The sequence below is a fragment of the Phymastichus coffea genome, unplaced genomic scaffold, assembly GCF_024137745.1.
Source record: "Phymastichus coffea isolate CEN01 unplaced genomic scaffold, Cenicafe_Pcof_1.1 PCOF00004, whole genome shotgun sequence".
Taxonomy (NCBI): Eukaryota; Metazoa; Arthropoda; class Insecta; order Hymenoptera; family Eulophidae; genus Phymastichus; species Phymastichus coffea.
Window position 1 is genome coordinate 7409607 of NW_026706815.1, and position 19102 is coordinate 7428708.

General features: G+C 36.3%; 3 protein-coding genes across 5 annotated transcripts in view; 1 reads left to right on the plus strand and 2 right to left on the minus strand.

Moving 5' to 3' along the window:
* Positions 1 to 1563: 1563 nt before the first annotated feature.
* On the minus strand, positions 1564 to 2188 carry LOC131666849 (uncharacterized). 2 transcript variants are annotated; one of them, XM_058939840.1, is made up of 2 exons: positions 1781 to 2188; positions 1564 to 1682 (listed from the first exon to the last, which is right to left on the minus strand). In XM_058939840.1, exons 1-2 carry the CDS (start codon positions 2167 to 2169, stop codon positions 1619 to 1621), a joined length of 453 nt encoding a protein of 150 aa, XP_058795823.1. In that variant the 5' UTR covers positions 2170 to 2188; the 3' UTR covers positions 1564 to 1618. The 2 variants fall into 2 exon arrangements, 1 of the variants encoding a protein (XP_058795823.1); XR_009302137.1 differs by having other exon boundaries at positions 1578 to 1682; positions 1753 to 2188.
* Positions 2189 to 4377: 2189 nt separating this feature from the next.
* LOC131667219 (uncharacterized) lies at positions 4378 to 5589 on the minus strand. The gene is made up of 2 exons (XM_058940496.1): positions 4766 to 5589; positions 4378 to 4685 (listed from the first exon to the last, which is right to left on the minus strand). The coding sequence occupies exons 1-2, from the start codon at positions 5016 to 5018 to the stop codon at positions 4378 to 4380; spliced, it is 561 nt and encodes a 186-aa protein (XP_058796479.1). The 5' UTR covers positions 5019 to 5589.
* A 2166-nt stretch (positions 5590 to 7755) lies between these two features.
* The window catches only part of LOC131666840 (myelin expression factor 2), a 297458-nt gene continuing 286111 nt past the window's right edge, over positions 7756 to 19102 (plus strand). Inside the window, exons 1-5 of one of the 2 annotated variants that reach the window (XM_058939827.1) lie at positions 7756 to 8105; positions 8279 to 8645; positions 8719 to 8979; positions 9047 to 9293; positions 9362 to 9538. In XM_058939827.1, the coding sequence (XP_058795810.1) occupies positions 8092 to 8105; positions 8279 to 8645; positions 8719 to 8979; positions 9047 to 9293; positions 9362 to 9538 (1066 nt within the window). In that variant the 5' untranslated portion in view covers positions 7756 to 8091. The remainder of the gene's footprint in view (positions 8106 to 8278; positions 8646 to 8718; positions 8980 to 9046; positions 9294 to 9361; positions 9539 to 19102) is intronic. The other variant, XM_058939817.1, reaches the window with a different exon arrangement.

Sequence of the window (19102 nt, forward strand, 5' to 3'; positions counted from 1 at the left end):
AAAATGAGGTTGACCTCAAAATAACCTTGAAAATGAGGTTCAAGGTCAAATCCAAGGTTACCATCGGATTCCTCGTAAAAAGTTACTTCAAGAACAACCTTCACCCGGTTAAAAAAATAACCGGCTTAGAAAATTTCTCAGGTGTATCGTTACTTTTTGGACACCCTGTATATTGTACAATTGAGAATATTTTTATTTTCCCTCTTTTAAACAAAACTAATTTGAAACGCGGAATTCGGACACGGTATAATCATAGAACAGCTACGAGTGTACAACAGACCTAGATGCGTTATGAATAGGAGAACAAGAAGTTTGGGATGGGTGACCAATGCTCATCGCTGTACCGGAGTCTCAGCTAAGAGACCCACCGCCATCTAGTAAACTAAAACTGAAACTATTTGTAATTAGCAGTTTCTATGTACGTCGTAGAGAGGTCTGTGAAGTGGACACCCGAGTATGGATGAAAATTTTTAGAAAATATTCATCAATTTGTGTAGAAGCTGCGCGTTCAGAACCCGTGATCAAATAATTTGTGCAACTTTTAATTACGCCAGTATTAATTAATTAAAGTCGGGTGCTGGCTAAACTTCGATTGCGATTTTCTCGTGGAAATACTGAAAATTTCCGAATTCTGACGACTCCATTGAGTTGCGCGTAATTTGTGCATCAAGAATATGTGGTCCTAATTGAAAAAAAATCAAAGGGTGCGGAAGGAACGATAAAAAATATAATTGGCATTTGATCAATAATCATTGCGCGCGGCACATGCGCACAACGTCGTTCTAACTACCAGCGAGCGGCGCTGACTGTCAGTACAGCTGTTATTGCAACTGCAACTGCTCTAATTTAATTTGCTAGGAGTGTCAGGGAGACAATACGCTGATGGCTGTTGTAAATTTGCCAGAAGAATCTTTTAGAGTATGTATTCTTTTTAATTTAATAACTTATCAATCAATTAATCATTAACTGTACACTGAAAAAAGTACATTGAAATTGCGCCAGCAAGCTATTTTGAAACTACTTCATGTACTCAGAGCATGCCTGTAATGACTTTACTTGCGTATAAATGTAATTTTTACACAACATTAGTATTGTATTAATGCTTAGTATCCAGATAAACATTATATTCACATGAGAGTGTTTGATATTTTTAGAAATGAAAAAAAAAAAGAAATGATACGTGTGATTTATAACCAAGAATATTAATATTTTCACTACCAACTCAAGGTTTCTGATAACTATAGTTGCAACTCATACCTAGGAATGAATACTGAATTTTTTACATCATGTTTTTAATCAACAGTTCAAGAAGATTCCACTAGGCCCGGACATCCAGCCTTAGTCAATCAGTGTACCCAACAATGAAGCAATGATTCCAGGACAATCACATTTGCTGCACCAAATCCAAGAAAAAACAGAATTTCCATAGAGCCGCTCGAGTATTGATAGATTTTTATTTAATTTACTTAGCGTACATGTAGCTACATTAACAAGATAATTAATAGTAATGAAGTTGCTTATAACTATTTTCGAAATTTGCATTTGGATAAGGATACTGATTTATTTATACCAATATATGTGTCTCAATTTTCAGAATCTAAGAGTTTCTGCATCGTAGTTATTCTCCCCAGTTGCTGCAAATGGAAATTGAATGGATCAACTCATCAGCCACTACTTGATACCTGAAAAAAGAAACCAGTATGAAATGAATTATGTAAGACAAATTTCATTCAAGAATCGCTACTCATATACTTTTTCAATTGATTTTTCGTACACCTACGCGTTCACCTTTGCGTACACAACCATTGATAGTTTGATGTTGTCAGGTAGATGAACAATGTATTTCGCTGATGTAGATAAATCATCTTTTCTGATCCATCTATTGTTTACCAGGCAGTAGGCCCTATAATGGTTCAAATCTTTGTTGATTTCTTCGATTTCTACGACACCTATTAATTTATATCTACTACGACGTATCAAAATGGTTTCAGGGCATGAACTGTTGATAGTGTGGTGTAATTCTGAGCTAGTGAAAATAAATTCGGTTTCGAGAAACAGAATGTCTCCAATATCGTAGATTAATTTTTTTGTAATTTTCTGACATTTTGGACAGGCATCTAACTCCGGTTCATCAAAAATATCATTCAAACATTCTTGCAGATTTTGCATTCCGTCTTTCCTATTTATAATTTTTGCAGTCTCTCTAAAAGGGAACACTAATGTATTAAAGTTTTTCGGTGTATTTCGATATCCACATTCGTCACATTGTTTCGTAGATGTTATCAAAGAAGTTTCACTGTTTTTAAGTAGAATCTGAACCAAATCTATGACATTAATCTGACAGTCAATTATACTTCCATCAAAATTATGTAAATTAGGGTTGTTTCGATTATAGATTGAATTGATCACGCTTGGGTACAATATATTTGCTCTATTTTCATAAAAATCATTCAGCAGAGAAACATCTTTATTAAAACTTGTAAGAGCTTCTAAATATTCACATGATTCCCCTTCAGATAAGATCTTATATACACTATCGATACTTGCAGAACAAATCAAAACTTCTGAAACACTGTCGAAGGCACATATATTTATGAATTTCCTTTTTTTGTTATCATATAAAACCGTATCATTAATTATTCCATTTAAAATAAGAAAAGAGAGTTCTTTCAATTGCCTTACATTATTTACCGAATTTTTATCAGTTTCAATTGTTTCCATTTTTATTGGCATTTGTACTTGTGCTACAATCTTGTCAGATTCAGTCGACAATTTAGTCCATTGTTAAACGACATGGTTTTCGTTTCAAGCTTTCGCCCATTAAAATTTTGTGGCTAGTATCTAAATAATTTTTGTACGGGCAATCGTTGAACGCCATGCTTGTACCATTCAACATAGCTAGAGAACCATCTGTTGAAGCTTCATCTGGCAAAGGAGCACCAAGAGAGATAGGTAGACTCAGAGCATATTGGATCGTATTGGTGTCATGTGCATCGCTCAACATCTGCCACAGTGGTGCAACTTTGGATTCGTGATCTGTAACCATCCTGTAGAGAAATATGTAACCAGATGTTTCATCTGATGCTACAATTACTTTTTTGGCATATCCACCAGATGCATCGATTGACACCCTAAGCTTCTTAACTTTTTTTAGATCTTTCCATAATTGTATTTGATCATCAGTAACAAAATTCACGACAAATGGTTTCTTACTAACTTGTCTGATTTTGGAAAACCCATTTTCACTCAAATACAAGAGAGAATCAAAGACTGCACTAGGACCAGTTAGTTTTAAAGCTTCATCAATTGCTTCCTGTCTCAATTTTCTGATCGTAACTGAATTATTCAAGTAAGCTGGTTTTAAATCAGAATATTCCAATAAATCATTCGCAGCCTCAAGACGAAAAACACCAGCTTTTACATATCGTGCTTTTAGTTTAGCTTTTTTCCTTCGCGTGTTCTTGAGTTGGCGTTTCCTTTTGTGAGCAATTGTTGTACTGTCAAAGGTATGAATATCGATAGAAATACTTTCACTGTCAAGAGAAAAAGTACGAGCACATTCTCCTTCAATATCGTTGAAACATTCCGTACACTTGCCATAAAATTTGAAAAAAGGAAAATCATTTCCAACATAAAATTGATGTTTTGTAAAAGCATAATTACAATTAATTTTTGTATCATTACACACTTTTTCAACTACCATATCCGTCCAATCTTTCTTCAAGACTAGATATTCTCTACCATCTTTGTAAAAAACTCTGTCTGGCTTTATTTGTGCCCACTCTTTTTTATCCAAATGTATTTTCATATTTACTGGTTGGAATTTACCAGAATTGGAAATTTTTCTTGGTATATACTCCTCATCCATCATTAAGTCATCAGTTTCACTTTTTTCGCTTTCAGAAAAATCATCTTTGGGCAGTACATAATTGTAAGATTGATTTACTACTTTAATATTGCCCTGAGCTTTCAAATCATCTTTTAAATTATGCTTATTTTGTTGCACATCAATGTATATCGTATGAGCTGTTTTTTTTAAGCCTATTTTATCTGAAACTTTTTGCCACACTCCACTCTCATCATTCTCTTTTAACAATTCTCCTTTTTCGTTAAAAACGTCAACCACTTTCAAAACTTCCAATAAATCTTTCCATGGAACTGCCGGTTCCATAATATTAAATACAGCCAGACACAAAATCAAATAGAACACTGCATCCCAGCATGCACTTAACACGTTTACAAAAATCAACTGCACTCGTTTAATTCACCGATATAAATAAAAAACGGCAAAAAATCTAATTGAAAAGCTCTTGAGTTAAATTACTATTAATACTATTTTGTTAACTGAGATTTCACGTTTTCTCGGAATTATAATATTTACAACGGTATCTCGTGTGTTACAGACAGAATGCAGACTCTTTCAATTTCATTTCTGTTAAACCACAAGCAGTTATTTAATTTTTTCATTTGCCATTCCTCTATGGTATCATTTTCTCTCAATCCGTACATTTGATGTAAAATGTATTTTTTCACAGTTGCAGAAAGTTTGTCGTCAGGATTTTGCATAAACCTTTCAACGCACTGCCTTATACTTGGTAAACAGAGACATTTCCCCAGGCTCTCTTTGTAATCCAACCAGCTTTGTAGTGCAGGCGCATTAACTAAATTGGCTTGATTTTTTAACTCTTAAAAAAAAATTATGATTAATTATTTAGGCTTCAATATTGTGGAAAAAATGTAATCAATTACAAAGATAAAAGCTCACTTGGAATATCTGCTGCAACAGCTTCAAAATAGTATTCTAAAAATAATTTGACCTTATCTTGATAGGCTTTTCTTTTTCCATAAATAGGAAAAACTGCTTCGCTCCATTTGATTAATAGCTCACTAGAAATACAATGAGTGTTGGCGTCTACTGACACATTCTCCTGATCAATAATTGTAAGGAGTTTGAAATACAAATTATTTTCCCAAGCTAATCCTTGTCTTCTATTAGAATCTGTTTTATTTCTAGTCATAATAGTAATTGTGTGTAACAACGTTTCTAAAGATACATGAAGCCGTTTAACTAAATTAATACATCTAAACCCTGTAAAAAATTAAATGACTTATTAAAATCAAAGATGAATTACATTATAGACTAACAATCAAGGATTTGTCAATTGCTAACTCTAACCACAAAAATACTTACACAAAGATACTGCAGTTTTCCTCTCTTGAGAGGAAGGAGCCTTCGTATATAACTATATAAAAATCAATTAGTATAAACTACTTTACATGGGTTAAAAGCAGCACTCATTTATATATCAAATTCAATTAAAAAATTTGGAATGAACAAAAACATAAGAACTGAAAAAAACATTACTATTATAAGTTTTTAGCGCGTGTAATAGCAGTGTATTCACTTAGATTTTGATCGTCTGCTTTTCTTGTTTGATTGGCTTTATCTGCTGTCAGGTTACCGCGTAACTTAAGCCATTATCACGTAGCAATGACGGGCTTGGAAAGGTAGAAGGAAAAGGAAAATAAAAGGAGAAAAGGGAAAAAAGGAAAAATGGAGCAGTATATAAGAGATGGGAAGAAAGGAAAGAGAAAAGACGATTGAAAAAAATGGAATAATATTTTTATCAATATTATATATATATATATATATATATATATATATATATATATATATATATATATATATATATATATATATATATATATATATATATATAAAGAACAAGCTTTATAAAATTGAATATAATTTTACAACTTTTGATACAGGGATCTTCTAAAAGTTTTTCAACAGAGCATGGTTCAATAATTGTTGCCTTCTTAAGTCATTTTAACATAGTTTCTTTTAGTAATATAAATCATGGACAAATCCATAATATGCGATGATCGTCAGCTCATTTTGAATAAGACATCACGGCGCTAGCAATAAGCTAGTAGTTAGAATTATGAGTAATCAAAATTAATGAAAGTATTAAAATGTAAACTCAATAATTTTCAGACATCTAAGACAAATTTTTGCAAAAAATAATTATTTCCCGTGTTAGAGAGAATTCAAATAAAATATCAAAATTTGAGTGTGAATGCAATTTTGATTTTCGGTAAGAGTACAAAATCTCTTGATTTTCAAAAGTCAATCTAACAAATAATTTTATATTTCGCTCGATTTAAAAAATTATAAAATAGCACTTTTTTTCAATCGAAATGTCACATAGGATTACTTGAGGCCCTTATAAAATGTCAGGAAAAACATGAATATTTTATTCTTGAACTAATCCAACAAGAATTATAGCTGAAATTAAAGAATTTTCAAGCGAAAAGTTCTCCAATTTCACATATATAAATTATTTTAGACAATTTTTGTCTAAGAAATGACTAATTTCAATCAATCCATTGTTCATTTTAGCAACCGGTTCACCCTTGAAGTCTGGAAAACTGCATGAAAGAATTCCATTTCCAAAAAATGTGTTCTAAATTAATGAGCAATCTCCAGAAAACGCAACAAAAAAATTCTTGTAGATTTTTAGTCATTTACAAGCATCTTATGTCTTTCTTAATGACTTTCTGATTTCCTGAAACCGAGATTCCGCACGGCCACCGGACTAGCCACCCGTGTCGTTGGAGCTAAAGGGGAAATTCATTTTCCCGAAAAACTGACTACTAAATGTGTGAGAATTATTCAGTGGCCTCTAAAGAACAATTCTCATTGATTTAGTTGTCGCAAAAAAATTTATTTCATTTCCTACGGAAAAGCGATAGCGCATTCTGTTTGGACACCGGCGTAGCCACCTTCGTCGGGAAAGCTGAAAATGAAATTATTGTTCGGAAAACCCGTTTACTAAATGGATGAGAATTGTTCAGTGGACTCTCGAGAACAGTTCTCATAGATTTAGTCTCGTAAAAAAGAATCTATTTTCTTTCAATGCAAGCCATAATACCGAATTCGGGTTCGACGCCGCGTCGGCTTCGCTACCTGTGTCGGGAAAACTACGAGGGAAGATCATTTTCTCGAAAAGCTTTGTACTAAATCGATGAGAACTCTTGAAAAGAATTCTCATAGATTTAGTCGTCGTAAAATATTCTATTTTATTTTCTTCGCAAGCACGATTCCCCCTTCTGCCTCGACACCATATATAATAGCCTCCTGTTTCAGGAAAACTAACTACCAAGGAAAAATCAATTTCCTAAAGACTTGTGTATGTCGATGAGAATTGTTGTGTGGACTATAAATATTCTTTTTCGTGTTGCTATGGCACTGTAATACACCATGCTACCGTTCTTCCGCGCGTTCGTAGGTCGGAGGCGCCGCGCCGCGCGCCGTGAGCGTTTGCGCATGCGCGGCAAACCAAAGTTATTATAAATCTAATTATTATCGTTCCTTCCGCACCCTTTGATTTTTTCTCAATTAGGACTACATATTCTTGATGCACAAATTACGCGCAACTCAATGGAGTCGTCAGAATTCGGAAATTTTCAGTATTTCCACGAGAAAATCGCAATCGAAGTTTAGCCAGCACCCGACTTTAATTAATTAATACTGGCGTAATTAAAAGTTGCACAAATTATTTGATCGCGGGTTCTGAACGCGCAGCTTCTGCACAAATTGACGAATATTTTCTAAAAATTTTCATCCATACTCGGGTGTCCACATCACAGATCCGTCGTAGACACTATAGGGGCATCGTATATAGAGTTTGTAGAGTCTGAGAAAAAATTCACTCAAATGACTTTTTTAATAATAACTTGAGAACTGTATAACGTAATTTTTTTTTAATGACGGATTTCTAAGGAGCACATTACATAAAATTTTTTAATACATAATATTTTTAAATTCTCAATATAAGTGTACTAATGTCATGGAGATTCTACGCAATGTTGAATGGTGAGATATTTGTTACCGGTCTCAGCCATTTTGAAGACGCTATCGGCTTTGGTTTTCTCAGATTATCAAATTTTTTTCGTCGAAAAAACTTGTATTCGTCAAGTGACATAAAAATTATCAACTCATCGTATTTGCAATAAACAATACCAGTTTTTAATTTTAAAACTTGATCAATTTAATCCTACAACCTCAAAGTTCTGAAATTTTCAGTTATGAAAAGCGAAGAGTGAGTATTAACGTTTATACATCGTAGTGTGAATCAATTCGTTGTACTTTTTCATCTCATTAATTTATTTGTATCATGTTATAGTAATATTTACTCATATTCATAAGTGAATGTGAGTATATTAATAAGGTTTTCAATGGTTCACATTTTATCATAAATTATTCCTATTTCAGAAATTTAATGTTGAACAGTGATAGAGAAAAGAGTAGAGAGCGTGATAGAAATCGAAGATCTGATCGTCCTAATCGTATAAATTCGGATAGCCGAGATCGTAGTCGTGATCGTAATGATCGGAATAAAAAAGTTGCTGATCGAAGAATTTATGTTTCAAACATTCCATATGATTTTCGATGGCAAGATTTAAAGGATTTATTTAGAATTGAAGTTGGTAAAGTAGCCCATGTTGAACTTTTTACTGATGAAAATGATAAACCAAGAGGTTGTGGTATTGTTGAGTTTGAAGATTCTGAATCAGTCAAAGTAGCAGTTGAAAAAATGCATAGATTTGACATAAAAGGACGTAAACTGGTTGTCAAAGAGGTTTACTTTTGTTTATAAGGATTAATTTTTTTCCACTTATTGTAGTTGCTTAATTAATTAATGTATTTTTTAGGATTATGATGTTGAACGTGACAAATATGGGAGATTATCTACTGGTCGTAATAATGAGAGAAATCGTGATGATCGTTTTAGGGATCAACCAAGACTCAGTTCTGTTAGACAAAATATATCATCTCATACTGGAGGTAGTATTGGTGGAGGAAATGGAGGAAATAGTGAAAATAAATTTGGTAATACCTATGGATTAAGTGCTCAATTTTTGGAATCTCTTGGTATTAGTGGACCTTTAGTAACAAGAATTTTTGTAGCAAATGTATGGTCATATAATAGCAGCATATTTATGATTATTTTTTGTTTTAAATGTTTTTTTTTTATTTTAGCTTGATTATAAAGTTGATGAAAAAAAATTATTAGAAGTATTCAAGTTAGCTGGTAAAGTATTACATGTTGAATTGGGTAAAGATAAAGATGGTAAATCAAGAGGTTTTGGTGTTGTTGAATATGATCATCCGGTTGAATCTGTTCAAGCTATATCTATGTTACACAACCAACAGCTATATGATAGACGTATGACAGTTAGACTTGATAGAGCTAATGAACCTGATATGCCACCTAAGTTACCAGAAGGTATATTCAGAGATCATAGAATTTGGTATTATGTTATTATAATGTATTTACTATAATGGTTATTACAGGACTTAAAGGTATTGGAATGGGTTTAGGTGCTGGAGGTAATAGATTAACTGATGTGGCTAGGAATTTGCCAAGTGTACAACCTGCTAATCCCCCAGTTGTAAATCCCATTTCGGGACCTGTTCTTGCTACTGGTGCTTTTGGAGCAGGATTAAACAATGTTGTTCCTGCTCAATTAGGTAATAAAAATATTAATTGTTATATTTTAATTTAAGATGATATTATGGTAACTATGCAAGTCAAAACAAACATTAATATTTGAAAGGAACATTCTCAATATGTTAATTTTAAAATTAATTTTCATGATTAATCAATAAGATGACATCAGGAACGAGATAAATAAAATAATTATTATGAAATGTATGTTATTCTTAGAATCGAAAAAAAGTTTTGGCAATGAATGTAGTGTCTATATTTGTTGGTTTTGGTGACATTGTTTAGACAATTACACAGTATAGTAGACAAAAGCAGCTGAGATAACTTAATCCTTTAGCTAACTTCTTTTTAAACTAAACAGTATTAAAAAGCATTGTAAAATATAAATGTGAATGTTTCATGATATTTTGTTGATAAGAAATTTTTATTTAATTGTTTGTATATAGTAGCGAAGTTACATTCACCTCAAACCTACTATAATCACAGCATCATAATCGCAGAATCACTGGAAGCTTTATAATTTAAGTGAAATAAGTGACCATATAATTTTATTGAAAATAAATGTTTCATCAGTTTATGGTAAAAAATCATGAAAGGTTTTGTTTTCATTGTCTGATAATATTTTTTAATTATTTAAAATGGTACAAATTATTAAGATTTATATACAGAAAGTAAAGTTTCCTATAACTTACATTTGCTACCGAAATTACCTTGTATATGTGGCATGTGGACAATTGTGCATGATTTTATCATAAGTACCAATTATTGTGCACAGTAGCATAGCAATAAGCAATGATACATACCGTGTAATTGTGTACCATAGCTTATGTATACAATAAAATCTTGCACAATTATTTGTACGCCACATATAAGTCTATAGAAAAAAATTGTTTCTATAAAGTTCTCAAATAAAAAAATATTCTAGTTATTTATTTTTTTTATATCATAAATTTCTTGGGATGATTTTCAATATCATTAAAAGCTAAATGTTAAGCAAGAATAATGAAATTTAGAGTATGTCTTAGCGAAGGGTCCGTCCGAACCTCTGGAACCTTATATTTTGTAATCACTGATTTTCGTTGAACATTCATTTTTTATTAATACAAGCCAACAAATTTTGGTCAAATGTTAGATACAGAAACTAAAGTATACTTTTCTGACAGATTTTGATATGCTGAATGTAAATCTGAGGTTCAAATTATCAAATTAGGTGGGTGTGATTTCCGAATTGTCCTAATGTAAAAGTGCGCAAATGGTTACTTTTGGCCATTTTCGAGGTAACTTGTCATCACCTATGAATCAATTGAATTCTATCTATATGATTTAATGTGTAATATGAAAAAGAATATACCAGCCTTCTATTTATAATATATTTAATTAAATAACTTTAAATCTAATTTACAAACTAATGTAATTAGTGTCATCTCATGTGTTTACTAAGTCTTGCTTGCACCGTAAACATATAGCCTTTAGCATAAATACAGTTAATGCAGGTTTATTTTTACACGTTGTTTCTGTTTTTGTAGGCATAAATCCACCTTCCTTTCAATAGGAATGAAAATACTTTCTACCTTTATTCATTTTGAATAAAATCATATTTAGTATAGGACAATATATCACACAAAATACAGAATTAACTGTTTCGTAATAGGTCATTTCACAGCGGGTGAATATGGATGTTATGATGCGAGTAAAATCTACTCTCAGTAGAGCGAGACAGTCTCCGCATGCAGCAAAATAACATATATAGTAACAAAGTAACATAAATAGTGATTTCAAGATCAAATTTTTTATTTGACCTTTCGATTAGAAAATGGGTATACTGTAAGCAAAAAGATTTGGATAATAACTCACCTCTTCTCATTCTATTCAATAAAAGCAATATTCTATAATCTGTCCAATAGGTGTCGCCTTTCCTTTTTTCATAAATTCTGCTAAAACTGATTCTTATGATTACATATACTAGCTATATATTTCCTAATTATTTGACTTGATAAATACATGGTATCGTCAATGGTAAAATAACTACTTTAGGAAGCATATCTGACTGAAATAATCACTCCAAGATAAAATTTTTTATTTAATATTTGACCCTGAAAATTGGTTAGTAAACCCACGTATTTTGATTTATTCAATACGAAAGAAGTATTGCGAATAGAAGAATGCATCTTTACGGTAAATATAACGCTAAGATATTTTATTACTATTAGTTTATTACCAGGGGATGTGTACTTAGATTTTTTTTGCGGAAAATTTCGAATTGCTAGTATTATTATTCCACTATTATTATTATTATTATTATTATTATTATTATTATTAATATTATTACTATTTTTTTGTGATTAAAAAACAGGGAAATCCTCCTAGACCTGACACCACTGAGTACGCCAGTGGGTGGGCGTGCTCTCTCATTGTCGCGCTCTCTCGCCGTGTTTCGGATTGGTTAGCTGCCTCAGACTGGGCCATTATCAATAATAGCCGAGACATCAGATCCGATCCCCCTTATCGCCTAAACCTGTTTTCTCCTGGCCCGGTAATTGATTGCCAAGGCAGGTGAAAGTTATATCTACCATCTTTCATTCTCCAGTGGGGGAACTGCGTTAGCATTACTTTCTACTGAAGCACCGCGTCATGTTCTCTCTTTTTCGTGAGGTCCAGTATCGTTACATTTGTCTATTTACATTTATTCGCTCTTTCATACGATTTACTCTCACATGCTCTCGTCTTTCACTCGACTTACGAGGGTGGTCCGATAAGTACTTAGCCTCACCGTCCGATGGCGCCATTCTCGCAAAAGAAATATTCTATCACGTAGTACAACCTTATCGATGGTTACTGTCAAGATTTCAGCCGGATCGGAGTTGTAGTTTATTTTTGAGAGCGTGTGAAAGCAAATGTGTCCGTTGATTTTTGAAAAATGGAAAAAGAGCAGTATCGGTCGGTGATTCGATTCTTGTTTTTGGAAGGGAAATCGCGCAGCGAAATCAAAAAGCGCTTGGATACTGTGTACGGTGACTCTTCTCCTTCGATGGTGACCGTCAAAAATTGGTTTAACGAGTTTCAACGTGGTCGCACGTCGATTTTTGAAGAGCCACGTCCAAGTGCTCCGAAAACGGCTACCACGGAGGATAACGTGACAAAAATTCACGATCTCGTATTGGCAGATCGACGATTGAAGGTACGTGAGATAGCTAAGATCGTAGGCATCTCAAAAGACCGCGTGGGTCATGTCCTGCCTGAAATTTTGGGCATGAGAAAGCTGTCGGCGCGATGGGTGCCGCGTTTGCTCACTCCGGACAACAAGCGCAACCGTGAGACAACTTCAGAGCAATGTCTGACGCTGTTTAAGCGCAATCCGAAGGAGTTTCTGTGTCGTTTCGTGATAGTCGACGAAACATGGATCCACTGGTATACACCAGAGACCAAGGAACAGTCGAAACAGTGGACTTTACCCGGCGAAAGTGCTTCGAAGAATGCGAAGACCGCCCCATCGGCCGGAAAGGTGATGGCTACCGTTTTCTGGGATTCACAAGGTCTGATTTACATCGATTACCTGGAGAGGGGCGAAACGGTCACAGGGCTGTACTATGCCGAATGATTGGACCGATTCGACGTCGAATTGCAGAAAAAACGGCCCCATTTGGCGAAGAAACAAGTGTTCTTCCACCATAACAACGCACTGGCTCACACCTCCGCCGTCGCCATGGCCAAATTGGTCGAATTAGGCTACGAACTGCTGTCCCATTCACCGTATTCTTCAGATTTAGCCCCGTGCGACTTCTTTTTGTTTGCAAACTTGAAAAAGTCACTCGCCGGGCAGAAATTTGAGTCGAATGAGGAGGTGATCGCTGCCACGGAAGCCTACTTGTCAGACCTCGAGGAAACGTAATTTTCAGACGGGTTAAAGAAGTTGGAGCATCGTTGGGCCAAATATATCGAACTAAAACGAGACTATGTTGAAAAATAAAACGTCACTTTTCCAAAATTTTCGTTTTTCTTTTGTAGGCTAAGTACTTATCGGACCACCCTCATACAGGCATCCATTTGCCTTCTTCCCTCGAAAGATATCCTCAACGTAAGTTGTGGTTATCGTTCAGCTGTCTTTGTCGTGCAGCATTTTTGCCACAATGTTATTGGGTGTAATATTTCCAAGTCTCGTCTCCAGTCTTTGTCTTTCCTCGTTCCAGTGGTTGCACGCAAAAAATGTGTACTCTGCATCGTTTCTTATGTGTCCACAGTATTTACAGTCAGGGACGTTTACTTACCCTCTGTCAAATAAATATTTTCTGAAGTAGCCATGGTCGGTAAGAAACTGGGTCAGGAAAAAGTTCACTTTCCCGAATCTCCTTTCCGTCCAAGGCCTCAGGTCGTCAATAAAATTTCTTGTCCCTGTGCCGGTTGTGCTTGTCCTCCATCGTTCATTCTAGTCCGTTATTATCCTGGTTCTTTCTTCTTCCGCAGTTTCTGTTCGTCCCAGTTTCGTTCGTACACACGTTTTCGTTTTCTGGTGAGCAGATCTATCGGGATAACGACTACCACCACCTGAACAGCCTCGGCTCAGACTGTTCTATAGGCGCAGGGAATCCTCGATGCCCCCTGTCTTTGTACGTTAGTTTCTATATTTCTTAACCCCCAGTGTGTCGGCCCAGATCTCCGCACCGTACAACATGATCGAGTGGATCGTACACATCAGTAGTCATCTCTTCCACTGTCTCAGTCCAAATGTTCGCCATAATACGACTGAGAGCGGAAGTCTTCTCAACCGCTTCTTCTGCTCTCTTTTATGTGTGGTCAGAAGTTCAGCTTCGTATATAGGATCATCCCAGGTACTAGACTAACTTCCCGGTCCGCACCTAAATCTTTCCGACTGATATGGGAATCAGGGTATCAATCTTGCTTCCCGTTAGAAGGGGGAGTTCTGTATTGGCCAGAGCAAGGCTCAGTTCGTGTCTGGTCATCTATCTATTGATTCTTAACATCACGCGATTCAGTAGCATTTGTGCCACCTCCGGGGGAATAAGACGATTGCATTCACTCCATGCATTTTTCACCGCCTCCTGTACTACAGCTATATCAGTATACGAGGTCTGTCCGGAAAGTATCGGGCCTACCTTTATATTTTCGTGCTAGCGTTATTCTTTATCATCTGGTGGGTAGCATCCTTCAAAGTAATCCCCACTTGATTGAATAACACGGTTCCATCGATGTTTGCACTTTTCAAAACAGTCCTGGAACTCACTTTTAGGGATAGCTTTAAGCACACTCGTCGCATTGTTTTCAACCGTTGTTTTGTCATCGAATCGGCGTCCTTTGAGTGGTTTTTTTAGTTTTGGAAACAGCCAAAAGTCACAAGGGGCTATGTCGGGACTGTATGGAGGTTGTCGAAGCAATGCGATATTGTGTTTGTTCAAAAACTGCTGCACAAGATTGGATGAATGCGCTAGCGTATTATCGTTATAGAGATGCCAGTCACCACTTTCCCAAAAGTGCGGCTGTTTTCTTCTTACTGCATCACGCAAACGTTTTAAAATTTGAACGTAGTATTCTTTATTGATTGTTTGACCTGTTGGTGCATATTCGTGATGTACAACACCTTCACAATCGAAAAAAACAATCAACATTGACTTAACATTGCTCCGACTTTGACGTGCTTTTTTTGGTCTTGGCGTTTCAGAATGCTTCAACTGTGAAGATTGTTGTTTTGTTTCAGGATCATAACCATAAACCCATGATTCATCACCTGTAATAATTTTTCTAAGCACATTATCATCGTTATTAACCATTTCCAGATTGTCCAGAGCGATTTCTCAGCGAATGTTCTTCTGCTCTGCTGTGAGCAATTTTGGGATGAATTTCGCACACACGCGTTTCATTTCTAAATTTTCGGTTAAAATTTCTGAAATGATAGTTTTTGGTATCCCAAGGTCTTCTTCTAATTCTCGCACAGTCATACGACGATCTTGTTCGATTGCAAGTCGCACCCGCTCAATATTATCTGCGGTTTTTGTCGTCGAAGGTCGGCCGGAACGAGAATCACTATCGACAGAAGTGCGACCATCCTTGAACCGTTTATACCACTCTTTTATTCGTGTTTTGCTCATACACTCGCTTCCGAAGGCCTTTTGCATCATTTCAATAGTTTCCGAACTCGTTTTTCCGAGTTAAAAGCAAAATTCGATACAAATTCGTTGATCTTGTTTTTCAGTCATTTTTGACAATATCAAAATCCGACGAACGCGAAAAAGGCACTGTAAACAAAGACAATCTGCGCATGAACTATACGTCCGGCAGGTGTCAGTAAGTAACCAATAGATTCGTGAGGCTTTACTGTTGACGTTTCTGTCCGGTAGAGGTCGCTCGAACACTATGGCGCGAAGATATAAACGTAGGCCCGATACTTTCCGGACAGACCTCGTATAATACATATATACAGTCGAACCTGACGCACTACCTCCTACCGCACTGCCTTTTCCCGTGCACTGCGCGCTCTCTCTCACTAAGCACTGCGCGGCAGACACTGCCGTATACTGCTAATCCGGGAACCGGGTATCATCCCCTATACTCTAAGACGGCAGAAAGTAAAAACCATGTAATCTTATGTATTTTTACCTGCTGAATCCAATGGTACTAATAATTTTTACGACAAACCCCTGGGCTTTGTTTAAAACTCAGTTGTTTAAATAATCGTGTACAAATAATTCTTTTTCAACAAAATAATTTTTTATAGATAATTTGGGTCATTTTAAGATGAAAACATCTCTTGTAGTTTTTTTTAAAATACATTTTTAAACAGTTAATAATTGAAAAATTAACTTTTTTTGCAAGTTTAACTGTTAATAATTTTTGATCTATTAAATATTTTTTAGAAATTGAAAACTCAATTTTTTCAAAATTGTGCACTGTAAATATGTAATATTTATAAACAACTTTTAGAATTTAGGTTTAGAAAAATACAAGTTTCCTATTTTTCTCTATATGTAATTTCATTGAAAAATAAACATTTCCGGGATTGAATAATAAGCATTATTGAAATATTTATTTGTCAATGAGAAACATTTTTAACCATAATATTTCATTAAAATTTAAATACCATGAAAAAGCAATACTCAAAAAACATTATTTATTTTCATCAATGAAGCATTTTTTTAATTACCCAAGCCATGTGGAAAATATGCATTAATATTTACTTTTATTTAGTAAGGAATACATTTTTAACCATCAAATTTACTGTTTTTCTCTAGAAAGTATAGCGCGTATAATATTTTCCGGTGTCAAATTTATTCGGGCCCCTCAGATCTCCGCTCACCAGCGGGAGTATACGCACACCTAGTCCAACGCTCTGATTGGCTGACGCGCGGCGTGCAGTGCACGGGTCGGCTACTCCCGAGAGCAGGCAGTGCGTTAGGTTCGACTGTACAGCTATATCCGTACTGATATGTTTCTGTATGTTTGTCCGTGCCTCCATATTTTCGAGTGCTGCATCAATGCGTCTGAATTGCGTGTGAAGAAGTTGGAGGCTTTCTGTTGTCTGTCCGTTGTCATTGGTTGCGTTGTTGTCCACCCCCGTTATTTCGACGTCTGCGTTGGTGGTCGTTGTTTTTGGTGTGCTGAGTTGTACTTGGGACTGTTGTTCTTAGTTCGCGTTTTTCTGCGCAGGTGACACTGTAAAACCTGCATTATTGTTTTTTCTTCCATTTTGTTCTAATTTGTTGTGAATAAAGTATCATATAATGGTCAGAATTAACTCATTGTGATTGGTGAGACCAGTGATCCGGCATCCACCTCCGCAGTACCAGAGCACCTCGACAGTCTAGTGGTCTCGGTATACAATGGCAGTTGCAGACAACCGCCACCATAAACATTCCTAGCCCCCACCTCCCGTATAGACCTTCAATAAAACCTAGCATTACTACGAGAGACAAGATTTCTAGCTTTTGATATATCAATGTGCGGGGCAGCCTCCCATGTCGGCTATACCTGGGTTCGGGTCCCATACTATTAGCGGTCCAGTAGTGCCAGCTGGTGTTAACGCTGTACCCTTTTAGAGTGGAGGCACACACTGGCATGAGTAGGTTCTGTCTTGATCACCTTTATCTCCCTTTCTCGATTCGTATCTGCTGGAATATCGAATCTGTCCGTATCATTCTCTCTTTCTCTCTCTCGCTCTCTCTCTCTCTCTCTCTCTCTCTCTCTCTCTCTCTCTCTCTCTCTCTCGATACTCATTATAGAGCCCTCGTCCTGACGTACCGTTCAGGATTAACCGGTTATAGGTACCCTTTATCTCGTTTACTGGTGTTACTCATTTATAGTCCCCCATTCATACTGCGGAACAGACTTAATTCCGTGTAGGTGTAAGTGATAAGTGGTTGAGCACATCAGTAAAGTACGACTATTCTTGCTTTCCGTGTGAGCTATTGTTTCCTATGAGCCGTTTCCGTTAAAGCGTTGTTGCTAAGAGCATTTACGCGACGGATAACGTTTTTACCGGGCACGGTTGTAGACTTTAGAATTTAGCATTTGCCCAGTGAAGAGTTGCCGCTCAGCGGGCCCGTCCGATATTATTATTAGTATTATTTTTTTACAAGGAGTTGCGGAATCCTTTTTGCGGATTCTCTTTAGTCTTGCTGACTAAGAGGGTATGTGAGACTCCCCCCCCCCCCCCCAAGAAAAACAGGCCTACCCACTAAATCGCCACCTCCTTGATGTTCTTCTCCCAGTCAGGGACTATGTTGATATTACTTCTGATTGGGGGTTCTGTGTGTGTTCGTCCATTCGTGTCGTTCCTCCGTATCTCGTTACGTCACGTTACTCCGTCTGCTCAGTCATCTGTCAAGCAGTCGTCTGCATTCTTATGTCTCTTGTTCGTGTTCACAGTACTTATGGTCGGGTGTTCGTACTCTGCTCATATTGTGAAGGTACCGTTGGAAGTACCTGTGACCCGTCAAATTTCCTTCCGAGCCACAGTCTCGAGTCCTGTATCAGTTGTCTTGTCCAGTTACCACCTCGTTCTTCTGTCCATCGGCCTTGCTACATGTCAATTGTCCTGTCACGCTCGGTGATTGTCGTGTTCTTTCTTCCTATGTCCGCGCTGCTCCCATAGATCCTTTTGCGTTCAAAGGTCAAGAGATCCACGGGTATTACGCCAGCTACTACCAGAATAGCCTGCGCAGAAACTGTTCGGTAGAAGCAAGCGATTCGCAGTGCGCCCTGTCTCTGTACCATCATCATCGTCTTACAGTATTTCTTTGTCTTTAGGGAGTCTGCCTATATTTCCGCACCATATAGAAGGATCGAGTGAGCTGTCGCCATTAACAGTCGCCGTTTTCCCGATCTCGATCCCGTCGTATTTGCCATCAGGCGACTCAAGCCTCTCTGCCTCTTTCTGGGTTGTCTTCTGTATATGAGGCCAGAAGGTCATTTTCGTATATATCGAGGGTTACCCCAAGGTACTTGATATCCCTCTCGGTCTCCATCTCGTATGTCCCCACCATTATGTGTAGTATCGTTTGTATGTGTCTTCTCGTGAGAAGCATCAGTTCCGTCTTTTCTGTTGCGAGTTGTAGTCCGTGGTTTGTTATTCATCGTCC

Bases quoted from the DNA above. Each gene is read 5' to 3' on its own strand.
- LOC131666849 (XM_058939840.1), bottom strand. From the start codon at position 2,169: ATGCAAAATCTGCAAGAATGTTTGAATGATATTTTTGATGAACCGGAG. The intron at 1,683-1,780 runs GTAGGTGTACGA...TTCTTTTTTCAG, and splicing joins GTGTACGCAAAGGTGAACGC to GTATCAAGTAGTGGCTGATG.
- LOC131667219 (XM_058940496.1), bottom strand. From the start codon at position 5,018: ATGACTAGAAATAAAACAGATTCTAATAGAAGACAAGGATTAGCTTGG. The intron at 4,686-4,765 runs GTGAGCTTTTAT...TTTTTTTTTAAG, and splicing joins TGTTGCAGCAGATATTCCAA to AGTTAAAAAATCAAGCCAAT.